General features: G+C 46.3%; 1 protein-coding gene across 1 annotated transcript in view; it reads left to right on the top strand.

The window, feature by feature from the left end:
• The window catches only part of LOC146798594 (solute carrier family 22 member 6-A-like), a 315,472-nt gene that overhangs the window by 199,923 nt on the left and 98,527 nt on the right, over positions 1–17,022 (top strand). Inside the window, exon 6 of the mRNA XM_085625902.1 lies at positions 2,117–2,232. Within this exon, the coding sequence (XP_085482028.1) occupies positions 2,117–2,232 (116 nt within the window). The remainder of the gene's footprint in view (positions 1–2,116; positions 2,233–17,022) is intronic.

Consider the following 17,022-nt stretch of genomic DNA (forward strand, 5'->3'; position numbering starts at 1 on the left):
AGCATTGATGTGATTTTGCACCCTCTTCACAATCATATCACTGTAAGGTGGAAGTAAGTATAACTCTTGCTTCAATGTACTGTACAATTTGTATGTGGGTTCGATGTGCTTGCTGACAGGGAGTGGCTTCAACATGCAATACCTGGACTCCATGGTCCCTGGCCATCTGGGCTTACAACATGTTTTTTCAGGGTGCCAATTGTGTTGTGTAGTTCCTATAAACCCAATATAGGATTAGCGCGTTTAGACAACATACACTGCGGGACTGGTGTCCAGACTGGTTCCAGCCACCCCCACCGGGTATGTTAGCCAGTGAACCAGCTAGCTCGCAATGCCACTATAACCTTCTCTTACCAAGGAGAGAATATTTCTTGGCAACTATCGAACATGACAACCCCGATCCCTCAGGACCGTGAAAACAGTAACTCACCTTTCGCTCAGTCGCTCATGCTCATTTTTTTTTCTCAGAGAGATACACAGAATAGATGGTTGGGATGTTTTCAATAAGCCTTTATTGAACGGCTGTTACTCTAGTGTAAAATAAGTTTACTGAAATCACCAGTAGACAGTAGCACAGATAAATGAGTAGAAGCACTAAGAAGGTAAACAGATGGTAGGTTTCTACCATTTTGCTAAAATCATAAATACAGGCAAGTATATAAAATACATGGCAATAAAATGCGTACTCCTATGATGCAACCCTAACTAGATGTACCTAAGTGTATCTAGTATGTGAGTAGGTGTAAAGCCAAGAATCCCTCTAGGATAAAGCCAACCCCATTACCTGATGTGAGACTACGGGACCCCGTTCTGGTCTTGAGCTGAACACCCCGCAAGGGATGTCAGACCACTGCGAGCTGGAGTATCTGTATACAGGAACCTCAGCATCTTGCGTCAGTGTGTCGGCCAGGAAGTCCTGATCTCCACTGACTATCTCAGCAAAGTGTGGTGTTTATATACCCTTAAGGTGTCCCCAGGGGTTCTACTGTGCTGTGCCATTGACGGACCTAGGATGACGTCGGGAATTAACTTAATACATAGTTATTATGCAGGAGATGGTGGTCCTACTGATTTTCCAAGAATATAAGAATTCCCATGCATAATTTATGAGGCCAGTGTTCAGAGAAAAACCCTATGTACTGTGTGTGGTATCGTAACTAGGCAAAAGATCAGTCCTTCAAATCCGTTATGTATGTAGTATAGGAGAGAATGTAGGTTAAGGGTTATGATGTTACCCGGACCTATATTGGGGTACCTATATTAAATATAACAATAGTACTTGTGTAATTTTGTTCTCTCTCACTATTAGTATACTGTAAAGTGCATATGTCTATCACTACAGGAAACCTTGTGCCATCCCTTTGGACAAGAAGCAAAGAAAAAAGAAAAAAGAGAGGAAGAAGTGGGGCAATGGACTTGAGGTTTTGGTGTTGTGACAGTCATCTTTCATATTGCATACAATTGAGTTTTTGGTTCTTAGGAGCTAAGGATCACTGCTTTCTTTTTCCCAAAGTTTAAAATATTAAAGATCAAGAAATGTATAGCAAGGTTTTGGTTCTTTCACCAAGTTGTGTAGGTTTCAGGCAGGGAGGAGGGAAAGAGGTGGTAATAACAACTATCATGGCCTTGGCTGCTGATGGGTCCTTTATAAAAAGTAACACGTTTAACGAAATTTGAAGTATCACTTTCTTAAATGTAAATATGGGCTCAAAAAATAGTTCTGTTGGCTACAAAGCCAAGACTGGCTTATGATGACACATGTGATATGGGACCACTTGCTGCTATGCTGGCTTTCAACCTAGATGTCGCAGGAGGAAAGGGGAGTTCTACTCTGACTAATTATGCAATGGTCAAGATGTTTCAAAGGTTAGATGCTATGGTGAATCCAAATGCTACTAACATGTCAGCGAGTGGGCTTGACAACAATAGACTTGAGTCACTGTACCAACCTTTTCGTTCTTAATCAAAATGGGAATATTGTGCTCAAGCGCATGCAGGTGATTGGATTATGGAAACAACTGTGGATACATGACAGAAAAATTAGTGTCAAACCATGTTTAGTGGGATGTTGTAGAAAGTCTAGGTGATCCCTCGACTAATCTCTCTATCTTCACAGACCCTCAAAACAGATTTGGAGAAAGAATTAAATGCCTCGAAATCCAAATACTCAGTCACTGATTTGGGGCGCACCCGAGTTATTCGCAGGATATCCATCTGCATGAGCTTCATTTGGTAAGATTGAATAGAGATCCTTCAAACTTTTGATTGGTCAAGCAAAACACCACACCATTTTTCCTCAGAAAACATACTTCAGCAAGAAGTCAAGACTTTTCCTGCCTTTTGGGTTCCTTGAGTGAGTCAAAAAGTTGTATACAGTGCTACTGCACACCCAATGACCTGTTGATATGCTTTAACTGATGGTAATGCTTGTTGTACAGAGATTAACCCTGGTGTTCCTTATTCTTGGAAAATAGAGAATAGGGAAAATGACCTGATTTACCAAGTATCAACACCTTATAGTCAGATTATCGTTTAAGTGCCCTTATGTGTCCTACATTTGTGGTTTAGTGATATGCCAGCTTGAGGGTCACACCCAAAGCTTTTTGTCTGCCTAATGAATCATAACTTATCATCACATATCACTTTCTTCAAGTACGGTTTTGCCCATGGCACCAATACCATTTTAGCACTATATCTCTTCCCAAAGAGAGGTTCTTTTTTTCTATGATTGAAGAAGTCAAAGTGCTAAGCAAGCGTTTGGTAGATATTTGTATAATAGACTTCAAATGCATTTTAATAGTGGGTGTGCTGTATGGTATTCAGACAGACTATGGGAAACAGAAATATCTTGGACCAAAATATCATGTCATGAATATCGAGGACACAAATATTGTGAAGAGAAGTTTCTATAGGTAAGCAAATCTTTACTATGTACAACTCCACATATATGTACCGTAGCGAGATATATATCTTCAAGGTACGTAGATGTGAGTTGAGAATAGTAAATCTATACTTACCTATGTGAACTTATCTTCTCAATATTTTGGTGTGTGATATTTTTGACACAATAATATGTCCACACAATATTTCGATATTCTGTCAGTGATCCATGATGTACTCTACCTTTTGCCTTTTATATATTAGGAATACAGAGGAAATAGGAAACAGAGACTCTGTGAGGGGATATCTGCGTCTATATTCATAATTCAGATCAAATGTCAAAGGTGAAAAATCTTTAAATAATGCAGCCTGCTCTTTCCACTAAATTTGTTCATATTCAGAGGGCGTGGCCTGCAGCCAAGCAAGATGGCCGCAGCCTAGTTGGGCTCCGGGGGAACGATCGACTCCCCCTCTCATCCGTAACATATCCGGGCACTGATCCGATCCCTACGGTCTGGAATCGTACAGCGGACACACAACGCTGCTTCCCGGTCCGACTCCGGGATCCCTCGGACGCTCACAGCAGAATCGGCAAGACCTGGACCTCTGCGGCCTGCCGCAGCGTGTGCGACCGGGGCCTCGAGTGCCGGGGCGGCCCGGGGCGAGGTGCGCCCGAGCGGATCTTCACTGCGGCGGCGGCGGGGGCTGGACGCCTGCGCCGCGCGCTGGCGACGACGACACCTGAGGGGGCTGAGGCGGAAGTGAGGCGAGCCTTGGACGACCCCCAGCGGCCCGGGACAAAGGGCCAGCGAGAGGCGCAAGGATCCGCTGTTCATCCGGTGGGCCTGACCGCGCTCGGGCGGGCTGCTGCCGGCCCCCGGGCCCACGCTGCACGGGGGACCTGCATCGAGCCCCGCCGAGACGTGCGGCCGGCCCCTACTGCTCCGTGCCGACCCCCCCCCCCCCCATCCGGGACGACCAGAGTCGGGGATCGTGCCCTAAGCTGCCGGGGGGGCCCCTGGTGCATCACTCCCCCGCTGCTCTGCGGGAGTGATATTGGGGAGATATCGCTGGCGCCATGAGCGGGAAAGGAACCAAGGGGCACCACCAGGGCAAGCTTGCTAAGTTTGCCTACACCAGGGACTCCGAGGTGTCGGACCGCGGCGGCCCCACCGAGAAGATGGCGACGACCGCCGACTCGCCGAAGGTGACGCTGGAGGACATTATGAAGGCATTAACCCAGGTACAATCCACAGTGGGGTCAATCTCTACGGACGTATCCCTGCTCCGCGCAGACTTTCAAAAGATGTCCGCCAGGGTAGCAGAGGTGGAGCAGGCAACAGAGACCTTGGCGAAGGATTCCAAAGGCCTCCTACAGAGAGTGTCGCAATTGGAGGTGGAGAACAAACGTATGGCGGCCAAGCTGGACGACCAAGAAGGGCGCTCTCGCCGCAACAACGTGCGCATTATTGGAATTCCCGAGAGTGAGGGGCACCCGGCCATGGACCTCTACGTGGAAGAATTGATTAAGTCCAAGTTGCAACCCCGGGGCCTCTCGGCATTCTTTTCAGTGGAGCGCGCACATAGGGTACCGGGAGGGCGCCCGAAGGTTGGGGCGCCTCCGAGGCCTGTCCTGGCCCGACTGTTTAATTTTAGAGACAGGGATGCCATTCTACAGGCGGCGCGGGTGGCACCGCCAATTCGGCTTCAGAACTCCACAGTATCCTTCTTTCCGGACTATACGGCGGCGGTGGCGGCGCAGCGGCGGAGCTTTGTGGAGGTCAAGAAGAAACTACGGGCACGCGAACTTCCATATGCAATGCTCTTCCCGGCGCGGCTCAGAGTGGCGGCGGAAGGCAAAACTTTCTTCTTCGACACCCCAGAGGAGGCTCATGACTGGTTGGAGGGGTGGCGCCGTGCTGGTGGCACGGGGCGTTTGAACCGAGGGACAAGACGTCCAGGGAGTGAGATCGATCCTACTGGACATGAACAGCGCCTAGTGGAGGTTGAGGAGGAACCCACGGGTTGATGCGGCGGCTCGCATCCTGACCGAACGGCAGTTCGAGACTACCCGTTGGGACCTGATGTTGCTGTAGTGTCCGCATGCTGGCTGATTTGGGACATGAACGATGAGACCTGGGGACGGGGGATGTCCGGGTCCCCCTCGGACTCCACGCTCCCTTAAAAGCGCAAGTACTGTTCGGGGTTCTAGGGACTAAGCACTCTGCTGAGTTGGGGTGGCGGGCAGTTCTGAGTCCGTGTGGCAGGGAGGCAGGGAGGGGGGGGGGGGGGGCGGGGTATGTTTCTTGGTTTTGTTTCTTTGTTTTGGTTGGTTAGGACACAGCTCTTTCACTTACATCATGCACATGTTCTGCACAAAACCTGGGCCACACTAGGCTCTACCCGCTTATGGCTTTATCTCCTCTTCCACCCGCCATGAAGTCAGAACTGACCACTCCAATAGCCTCTGACACTGACTTGACCCCGGTACAGCCCCTCTCCTTACTGACCTGGAATGTACGGGGTTTAGGGGACAAAATCAAACGAGGTCTGGTCCTGCATAGTATTAAACGGTGCGCCCCCGCGCTGGTCTTGCTTCAGGAGACCCATCTCACCGGCACGGCTACTAAAGCACTGGACAGATGGGGATACAAGATGGTGGTCCACTCTGAGTTTACTTCTGGGTCCCGAGGGGTAGGCATCTGGCTGCGCAAACAGTCCCGAGTAATAGTGCTTGATGTACACACGGACGGAGCCGGGCGGTTTGCCGCGGCTCACATACAATGGGAAGGGCACCATTATAATGTAGTGTCGGTCTATATCCCTCCTGGGTTGCATGCCACGGCGTTCCCGGCACTTAGTGAATTTCTCCTCACCCTGCCGGAGGGAGAGGTGCTGCTTGGGGGTGACTTTAATGCGGTGATGAACGACCACATTGACCGGTCTCCGCCTCGGGCGCAGGGTAGCGGCGCAACGCGACTAGCGGGCTTCGTGGCGGCGCTAGGGTTCGCAGATCTTTGGCGCTGGCGCCACCCAGAGACACGCTCCTACACATTCCATTCCGGGGTGCACAACAGTCTAACTCGTATAGATCACTTTCTGGGCTCCCCCGGATGCCTCCATAACGTTGAAAGTATTGACATTAGGCCCAGAGGCATCTCTGACCATTCCCCGATCCTTCTGCACTACCACAGCTCCCACCTGCTACGCCGCCGCGTTTACCCGATACGCCCTAGCTATCTGCGTCTCCCGAAGATTAGTAAATCCGTCACCCGGGGATCGAAACTCTACTTCCAAGAGAACGCCGCTTCGGTTGACTCTCCCACAATTCTTTGGGAAGCGTACAAAACGGTGCTGCGAGGCCTGGCGATGGCGGCCATCACAGGGCACAAGCGCATGCAAACGTCTGAGCTGCAGACGCTGGAGCTTGAGCTCCGGGCGGCGGAGGCTCGTCAGGCCGAAGCCCCCTCCCGTGAAACCTCCCATGACCTACGAGTGGCTCAAGTAAAACACAAGGAGCATCTGGCAGACCGTGTTACACAGCGAATTGAGGCCTCTCGGCATACGGTCTACGATGTCGGCGATAAAACCGGCAGGCTACTGGCATGGTTGGACAGGCGAGACAACGGAGCCCGGTGGATTGCGCAGTTGGCTACGGCCGAGGGGTCGACAACGTCAGACCCACGGGACATAGTGCGCACCCTGGCGGGGCATTTTCGAGGTGTGTATTCCTCCAACTCCTCCATGTCGGAGGAGGAGGCGCTGACATACATTAGTGACCTGCAGATGCCTAAGCTCTCCCCTGAAGCCAGGGAGTCCCTGGAGGCCGATCTTACGGTTGAGGAGCTGCAGGTGGCTATCGCGGCATTACAACCTGGCAAGGCACTGGGTCCTAATGGCATCCCGGTTGAGCTGTATCAAAGGCTGCCCGAGCTGCTGACCCCACACTTGTTGAATATGTACAAACATGGCCTGGAGAGGGGGGAGCTCCCCGCGGACCAACGGACGGCCACCATCGTGGTACTGCCAAAGCCGGGGAAGCCAGCGGACCAATGCGCCTCCTATCGCCCCATCTCTCTGCTTAATGCAGAGGCCAAGATCCTTGCGAAATTGTTGGCCCTCCGACTCACGCCACACTTGACTGACATAGTACACCCGGACCAGTCGGGCTTTATGCCCGGGAGAAGTACCTCCCACAATCTGCGGCGCTTACATAGTGTGCTGGCCCGAGTGGACCGAATTCAAGAACCCGCTGTTATTCTCTCCCTTGATGCCCGTATGGCATTCGATATGGTGGAGTGGCCCTTTCTCTTCGCAGTACTATCTCATCTGGGGTTTGGGCCGAAATTCTGTGCCTGGATCCGACTCCTGTATGCCAAACCACTGGCCCATGTTGCGGCCAACGGGCACATGTCGGAGGATTTCCCCCTGGGGCGAGGTACGCGACAGGGCTGCCCGCTCTCGCCGCTGCTTTTCGCCCTAGTACTCGAGCCCCTCGCGACGTGGATACGGTGGGACCCTATGGTGAGAGGCCTTCGGTGGTCGGCGCACTGGGAGGACCGCGTCTCCCTATATGCGGACGACATATTGCTCTACTTGTCATCTCCGAGGCGATCCATCCTTACATTACTTAATATCTGCGAGGTGTTTGGCCGGGCTTCCGGCTATACGATCAATTGGTCGAAGTCGGTCCTCATGGTGCTGAGGGGCCCCCCCCCTCGACTGTCGGAGGGCTGCCAGATACAGGTGGCGAAGGGGTCTTTCAAATACCTGGGGATACACGTTGCCTTGGATCAGATGGAATTTTTCAGGTGTAACCTTAGCCCCCAACTGGACCGCCTCAAGCAGGATGTGCGGCACTGGGGAACGTTGCCCTTGACCCTGGTGGGGAGGGCGGCGCTTTTTAAAATGATGGCCCTGCCGAGGTTTCTCTACGTGTTGGAAAATACTCCTTATCCGGTGCCACCGGCTTATTTCCGAGCGGTTGCGGCGCAAGTCTCTAATTTACTCTGGGGCAACAAACCAGCACGCATTGCACAGGCGAAACTGGTCTGTGGGTGGTACGATGGGGGAATTGCTCTCCCAGATATCCAGTTGTATTATTGGGCGGCGCAGCTCAAGGTGATCAATCAGTGGATCCATGCGCCGCAGTCTGACCCAGCGTACAAGGCCGATAGGGATATACTGGGCGAGAGGGGCATGCTGGCCCCACTGTATGACACCCGGCTGGCCCCGCAGCTGCTTGGCCCTCTGCGTCAGACTGTGTCTCTCTGGCACGTGGCACAGGCCAGGCTGGGGTGGCGCGGAGTCCTGACGCAGCTTACGCCTCTCTGGGACACGAAGAGACTGGGGCGGCTCCGGGACAGCAAGGGCTTTGCCGCTTGGGACGCTATCGGGATCTCGGTGATAGGCGACGTGTGGCACAAGGGGGAGGTTGTTCAATTCGCTCGTTTGCAACAACAGTATGAGCTGGCCCCCTCAGAGTGGTTCCGATACCTGCAGATGAAACACGCCCTAACGACACAGTTAACCCCGGGTGTGCAGGTTCCAGAGGCATCTCCACTGGAAGACAGGCTACTAACCGAGTACATGCCTAAGCGGGCCACATCTCTTACATACCGCAAACTGATCAATAATTTGCCGGACCCTATGGGGATCTTGCGGGAGAAATGGGCTGGAGAGGTCGGCGATCTCGATGACCCAGATTGGCGGGAGGCGCTGGCGTCACCGCGCGAGGCGGGTATACCCTCGCGGCTGCGTCTTGTGCAACTTCGTATTCTACATCGCTCATATTTCACTAGAAGCCTACTGCACAAGCTGGGCAGGGCACCACATCCAGTCTGCCTGCGGGGCTGCGGGGAGGAGGGGACCTTCTATCACCTGCTATGGGACTGTCCGGTTCTTCAACTCTTCTGGAGGCGAGTGCTGCGAACGATGTCGCAGGTGTGTGGGGTATCACTGCTGCCAGAACCCAGACGCTGTCTGTTAAATGTGTGGGAGCCCACAGATCTTAATCGCCAGGCGCAGGGCTGGGTGACGGTAGGGAACATGATGGCTAAACGACTCATAGCCCAAAAATGGGGAGCGGTGGAGACACCGCTATTGTCAATGTGGAAAAAGGACATGGATGGGGCTATGTTTGCTGAACGTTTTGTATTTATCAGGCGGGGTTGTCCTCGAAAATGGGTCAGAGTTTGGGGAGCATGGAACAAATATAGGGGCAACATATGTGATCCACCACCTCTTTCTGATGGGGAGTCATCTGATTCAGATGGATAGAGAAACTGAAGGGAGGAGGGGGAGGATGGCTGATAATGATGGCCTCAGGGGGCCCGATCTAGATCCAATTGGAGAAATGTGGGCTGTGTATGATGTTCTGTCGGCTTTACTGTGTATACGATCTGATGTTGTGTCCTTTATTATAACTTTTGTGAAAACAATAAAAATTTCTTTTAAAAAAAAAAATTTGTTCATATTCAAAGTTATACCTGTAGAGTACAATGAAAATGTAAAAAAGCATATTAAAGAGTCGAGAATAACAAATCAGTAGTTATGGTTAGTTCAGAATTTCCTCTGAAAGTCCATATTTAGACTTGCTTATAAGTGTGGCGTCACTTGATGAATCTACATGAAACTTTCCAAAAAGGAAAGGAATTCTGGTTTAGACTTAGCGTGGCATGTTCTATGCACATCCGTCTGCAGTGTTTAATTTTTAAAAGAAAGAGTGCTGTTGTCCAAAGCTCTGCTCAGAAGCCAGCGTGCAGTGACATTTCAGGTGCCTTAATGATTTGGCTGGTAATCTTGAATTCACCTCAGGCCTCTTTAATCCACTACCAGACACTCCCTGCCTTCTTATCTCGCTCATGCAGGTTTTTGCTTTCTCCCTTTATGATTTTTTTCCATCTTTCTTTTCCTCCGTATTTAAACTTTGTGTGTTTAGGAGTGGTGTGGGGTCAAATTATTCATAAGGGTGTACCTTTATAGTGAACCTAAACCATTTTAAAACATACCTGCCAACTTACAAATTAATGCCACTGTATAAGGAGGGGGTGGGGCCTTAAAGGGGGTGGGGCCTCATGCTGAGAGCTAACTTGAGGCACTCCGCCCCTCACCAAGTCCCCGCCCCACCCCCGAGCCTCTCCCAGCAAAATAAAAACAAAGGCTCATTGAGGCTCTTAATGGACATTGGCTGCCATCATGTGATTTTGGCTTCTCTCCGCGTGACGGTGTGAAGGGATCCGAAATTGTATGACACATAGTGGCACAGTGAGAGTTTACAGGTATGTGTCAAGTCACACCTAGCAGACAGGGCAAAACATCCTCTGTGTTACCAGACTTGGAACAAAATCTATAGCTTTTTGCCTAGTTTAGAATTTTAATTGGCTGAAACCTCATATATCCTTCCACTACATTAAAACGCTTCTCTTCCATAGCATCAGAAGCCACATCTTCAACTTTGTGACAAACAGGACTACTATACAAGACAGTCAGTGTTGTTTTAAAAATGTAACAATCACTGACACAGCTGATAAAGGGATTCATATAACATCATCGGCACCACAAGACAAAGTCACAAGTCCTGGAAGAACAATAGAGGGAGAAAAACACCAGCACACTCCATTGTGAGGAGTTTTTCACACACTCCTCTTAAACAGGAAAAAAACTTAATTCCATGAGGTAAATATTCAAGCTGTGCAACCAAAATTTGAACGGATAGCAGAGACATCTGTACACATTCTGGACTTCTAAAATAAAACAATGAGACCTAAATTTGGAGAATAAAAATTAGTATTTTAAGTACTTGGGTAACAACAGAAGAAGAATAACTTGCAAGCACCAGCTACATACGATGGCCAAGTGCCAAGAATGCTATTTAACATGTGTTGCAGTAAGTAGAACAGGAGAGCAAACCCTACCTGAAAATCATCACTTACTATTCCATTGAGTGTAAAATAAATATGTGGTGTCAAAAAGCAGAAATCCTGGATTAGGGACAAAAAATATGGACCACTACTATGGAAAATTCATCTATTATAAAAATAGAAATAAAATGTCTAATTTGCCATTTGCCATCACATTAGCACCATTGTGTATTCAAAACACACCCCACAAAAATTAAATTCTACAGATAATAACTCATTCACAAGAAATCAACCAAAGAGTTCTCTACATTAACTCCTATGCCCTCGAAGGTCACCTTTGGCACATGTCCTAAGGCTGGCCCTGCAGACAAATCCTGCTGTGCAAGGCCAAAGGCCATATTCAATAATTAAAGAATGGTTTGCTCTACCTTTCATGTAGCATATCATGAAACAAACCCATAAATTAATTGAAAACAATACAGTGACATCAAATACCATGACACCGGTCCCAGGATGCTTGTTTCCGGTACAGGGAGGACCTGGCTTGGCAGTTCGGGCTGGAGTGTTCCCATGAGGATCAGAGTCCAGACTGATTTGCATATGGCTGGGTCTATACTGGGGTAGCAGGGTGAGCAAAAGAACAATGGAATTAACCCAGATCTCTTGATTAGGGTGAATGTATGATCTATTCAGCATTCCGTCTATCATTTGTTTGATTGAAAATTTGCTGCCTGGATGCTGCATTCTGGGGTCCTTTATGTAAAAGGCACTAGACTCAGCTTCAGAAGTGGGTCACTGTTTAATTTGAAGGAGTGTGGGAATGTTGGGTGGTAGGAATTTTGCGACTCCCCGCAGATTCCAGAATCTTTCTTCACAGAAATATAAGCAAAATGCATTTCTTTTAGCCAAGGTTTGAGACTGTACAGTATTCTGGGTAAGAAACAGTTGTGGGATCAATGCAATCCAATGCCCCTTGGGCCCCAATGGGGATCTAGTTTTCTAATGTCTGGGGCTAGTACATTTCTCTGGGTGGAGGCTGAGACTGGGTCCAAATACTGTTGCTACCCCCATCGCCAAAATGAGTTGAATTTCATTTGCTGTCACAGCTGCTAGCCCCACTCACACAACTAGGTGACTAGTTTTATCAGGCGAAATGTTGTAACATTGAGTAATGTGAATTTTGTGGCTTCTCATCAATTCCAGAACCTTCTCTGACAGAACTATGAAAAAAATTGAGCTTTGTAGGGTATTCTTGATAAGATCTCATAGGGAGATTCATGCAAGACACACAACCTGACACTCGGCTAATTATACAGTTTTCAGAAAGGTCAGGGCTTAGTACTTTTCCATAGGTGACGGTCAAATCGGGGCCCAATGCTGTAACCCACAGTGCCAAAATGGTCAATTTTGATGGCAAAAATTTGATATCTCCAAGATGTGTTTTGAGATATTTGCTGTTTGTGTGCTAGGCCTACTTACTAAAGCAGGGGACCAGTTTTATCAGTAGAAGTGAGAGAACACAGAATAGAAGAACATTTCTTTACTATCTTTTTAATTTCTCTCATTTTTTTTGCTTCCAAATGTGAAAAAAAGAACACATTTAGAAAAAATGAATTACATGATAGTATGAGTACCCCAGATTCACAGTTTAAAGAATCAACACTATTCCTAAACTCAGCCTCTTAGGGACATTTTTTTATTCATTAGATTTTACTATATGAATCGAAGCATAGTCAGTACACAATGAAAAATCATTACAACCTTCAACTTGGTTGTTGGTATCTTGATTTTTGGACAACCAACAAACTATCTGGCACATGCATCAATAAAGAATTTTGCGATTCCTTAATTGCGATTTTTAAGGAATCGCAATTAAGGAATTGCAAAAGCCTATGCATGTAGGAATCGCTATAAAAATAGCGATTCCTACAAATTCCTTAATTGCGACTCGCAAATTGCGAGTCGCAATTAAGGAAAGCCATCCCATTCATTCCTAGGCCTCCAGGCCCATAGGAATGAATAGGAGATTGCATGAGCAATTTGCGAGTACCAGTAGGTACTCGCAAATTGCTCATGCAATTTCAAGGGTGCAAGGGTGTCAAAATGACACCCTATTGCACCCCTGAAATTGATCTGTGCACATATGTTGCACACACACATGCTCTAAGGGCATGTGTGTGCGCAACATGAAACTTTGAAAAATGCACAAAAGTGCATTTTTCAAAGTTTTTGCAAATTACCATGAAGTTCAACTTCATGGTAATTTGCTCCCCCTATTAGCGAAATCGCTAATTTTTTCACTTTCATGCATTGCATTTCAGGAATCTCAATTTGGGATTCCTTAAATGCAATCGCAATTTAAGGAATCGCAATTTAGAGATTCCTTAAATTGCTATTTTTGAATTTGGGATGATGCATCCCAAATGCAAAAATACCGGTCGCAAAGGGGCAGATTCTGAGAATCTGCCCGTTTGCGACCGGTTTTTACATTGATGCATGTGCCTATATATCCCTGAAACCAAAAGGGTTTCAGATGAAAACATTATCAGCTATTTCTATTTTTTATTATTTTTATACTTTATTTTTAATTTCAGTGATTAGTTTTTTTGGGTAAAATCATGAGCGATCTACACAAATGACCCCTGCTGTATTTGGAATTTTAGCTTGGTGCCAGAAAGTTACAACTTTTCTGGGTTCATTCTGGGTTTCACATGTGTTTCAAACACAAACTGAAAGTAGGCTGATACCACAAAAAAAAGAACAATTGACTACCACTTAGAGAAATGCAAACTCTGTGGTAAAAATGGTTCTTCTAAACTCTGCTTGTTGCTCACAGCTGGGAAGAAGGAGATTTTAGCAAAGCAATACGCTTTCGTGCACACCACTTTTTCTAGGTTTTCAAAAAAATCCCCTAAATGTTACTATTTTTTTTGGTTCCCTCCTGGGCAATTCACACTTCCTTGCTACCCAAGCATGTGGGTAAAACTGTCAGATGTACCATGGGTACCTTTTGTGAAAAAAAATTATGAAGGCTTAAAAGCTAAGTGCCCAACATAAAAAAAAGATGTTCGGCATGGGGTGGAAAGGTCTCAGGTGATAAATTGTTAAAACAGCACAAATGGGCTGTTACTTTCTTTTTCTGCAGAAGCTAAAAATGTAATTTATTGACATGGACATATGCCAGTTTTTACCTACTTTAAAATAATAAATAGTAATTATTGGTCCATAACATAGGACATGTCATAGTCCTTGTGTTGTAATTACTAAAATTATAATCACATGGTGAAATGCCAATTAAGGAACTACTGTTGTTTAAAAGATAATGGTACGTAATTCATGAATTCCTCCAAACAACTAATTATTTGTTGATCTTTGCCTTTCAAATACCTGTACCTGCAGCTTCTACGCCTGTGCCTATTATACAAAGGTTTTTTCTATAATTCTTTTAGTTGGTCCAATCAAATGAGACACAAAAATAAAAAATTGTCAAATGATCCAAAATTAAAATCACATTGCTTACACTTAACTTCCATGCCTTTGCTGGATTTTTTTCGAATTCAGTCTACAGAATTAAATGGAGCCTGAGCCTAATGAATTGGAATTTGATCATTACTGATAAAGGCACAGTCAAACACTATTAAATGCACCTTATTTGAAAGGAGTGCCAAACTTCCCACTGACCTATCTTCTTCAAAGATTATCAGTGTTAGCAGAATACCAGCCAGCATTTACAAGTGACTGTTATGAAGTTTAATTTCCTTTATTGATGTTAGGCTAAAGTTATTTAAAGCTGTGGTATGGTAAGAGAACAGAATTTCCTTGTCTATCAGGCCTTAGGTTCAACTGCACAGTATTATGGATCTAGGGTGAAGTTCAACCCTGCGATCTAAGTCATGATTGTGTAGCAGAGCGCTTACTTTAACTTTGTTTAAAAAAATCTATTAAGAGAACCAAAGTACAGAACAGGCAAAAGGTCTACTGATTTGATCCCAGAAGCAGGTTCCCTGGCACAAAAGGTTTCTTATTTCTTATTTAAACTGTTTTATGTACTGCCAACATGACCCATGAGGGTATCAAAGTGCTTTGCAAATGATCAGGAGGAAGAAATATATAGAGCAAACAACAACATCTTCGAGACCGGTACAGAATGTGGTAGGTCCCCAGTGGAGGAATGGAGCACCTCAAGGACAAATATGATAAATCAAAAACACGATCATAGCTGGCGAGTAATGAACATGGGTGTAGTCAGCTGGCCATGTTAGATCCGGAGAGTACAGTTCCTGGGTTCTAGGGCAGAAATGTGTTAATCAATAGTGCTTTAATTTCCTTTTTGAACGATGCAGTTGAGGGATTCAGTCTGATTTCAGGGGGCAAAGAGTTCCAAATTATCAGGGTGATACCCGAGAAGGTTCAGTTGTAAGTTTTCTTTTGATAGAATTTCTGTGGTTTCAACAGTAAGGTGCTGGTACTTCTAAAGGATCTGCAGCCATCAGAGAGCTCCAGTTTTTGTGCAATGTATCTGGGGGTGTTGAAGTGAAGGGCTGTATGGGTCATGCAGGCAAATTTTAACTGTATGCTTGCTTCATATGGGAGCGAGTTTAGAGATTTCAGAATGGGAGTGATGTGGTTGTTTCTTTTAGAGCCTGTGATGAGCTTTGCAGCAGAGTTAAGTAAGGCCCTTAGTGGATCCATCTTGGATCTAAGTAGGCCAGAGAGGGTTGCACTTTACACTCCAATCTAAAAATTATTTGGGCTTGCATGACAGACTGAAAGTCATTGAGGGGACGGAAGGGTTTTATTTTTCGTAAGATGTTAATTTGAAAGTTTGCTCTTTAGGTGTGCTTGTGCATGTTCAAGTTCTTGTCTAGAATTATTCCCAGTGATCTTGCGAAATCTATAACATATGGTAAACAGTTAAGAACTGTTCGTTGCTTCATCCATTCTTAAATATCGGGTAACTCTTTGGTCAGGGTGATTAAGAGGAAATATGTTTTGAGAGTTTTTAGTTTGAGGTGGTTGCATGTCAGCCAGTTTTTTTTTTGTAGAGTTACATTGAGGGACCCAATTTCTTCAGAGGAGGAGACCGTCAGGTACAATTGGGTATCATTGGCATACATGTGATAGTGGATGTTGGATAGTTTCAGAATTTCAGTTAAAGGCTCCATGAACAAGTTAAAGAGTGGGTGAGAGTGTGGTCGTCTGTGGTTCCCCTAGTGTGAATAGTGTGGACTTAGACAAGGACTGATTAACCTCAAATCCTTGAGTTATGTTGTGGAGAAATAAGGCAAACCAGTTTAGGATGGAACCTGATAAGTCCATCCTATGTTACAGTAAGTCTAGCAGGTTGTCATGCTTAACCATATCGAAAGCTGATGATAGGTCGAGGAGGATTAGAAGACAAGAATCTTTCTGATACAACATTTTAAATGCATCGTCTTGTATGTGTGTAAGAGCCAATTGGGTGCTATGGCCCTGACTGAAGCCAGATTGTAATTGGTCTAAAAGATTGAATTGTTCTATGTGATTACATAGTCTGGCATGGACACATTTGCCAAAGCTGGAATTTTGGAGATTGGGTGGAAGTTGCTTAGTTCAAAGTGATCTGCCGTGGGTTTTTTCAAAATGGAAATGACATGCCCAGACTTTTGGCAGTCAGGAATAGTGCTTTGAAGTGGTCAGGCATTTACTATCTTGGTCCAAAATAGGAATTTAGACTATTTGATCTCACTGAAGAAATTCAAAGGCAGAGGTTCACTGAAGTAGTATGAAGGTTTCAGTGCAGCTAGAATTTTGAGAACGATGCTTACCTCAAAGGTTTTGACTAAGTGCCATGAAGCATTGTTTTTGGGGAGGTGCCCAGGGGGACATGGGGGCACAGCGATCCAGGAAGGGAGGAGGCAAATGTGTGGTATGTCTGGAAGGTGCTACAATGCAATCTGCAAACAATTTTCAAACGTTTCTGTCTTTTCAAGGAAGAAGGAACAAATTCCTCACAATTTGGCTGTGGACTAGACTCAACTGGGGAAGGATTTGGTTGGCTATTCGATTGTAGTTTGATGAGTTCAAACTGTTTTTTGATCAGTTTCTAGCTTGATCTAGTTGGTTTCTAAAGAAATGTGCTTTCAAGCTTCTAATGTACTCGTTATAGATGTTCCTCAGTGCTGTCAAATGTGGGAGGTATTCATTTGACCTTGAGGCTCCATGATCATTCAGGTAGTCTCAGATAATGTCTTTCTGCATTTTGGCTACCATTGTGCCATGGTTTGGAGTCTTTGGTGGA

Source organism: Triturus cristatus, chromosome 9, assembly GCF_964204655.1.
Source record: "Triturus cristatus chromosome 9, aTriCri1.1, whole genome shotgun sequence".
Lineage (NCBI taxonomy): Eukaryota > Metazoa > Chordata > Amphibia > Caudata > Salamandridae > Triturus > Triturus cristatus.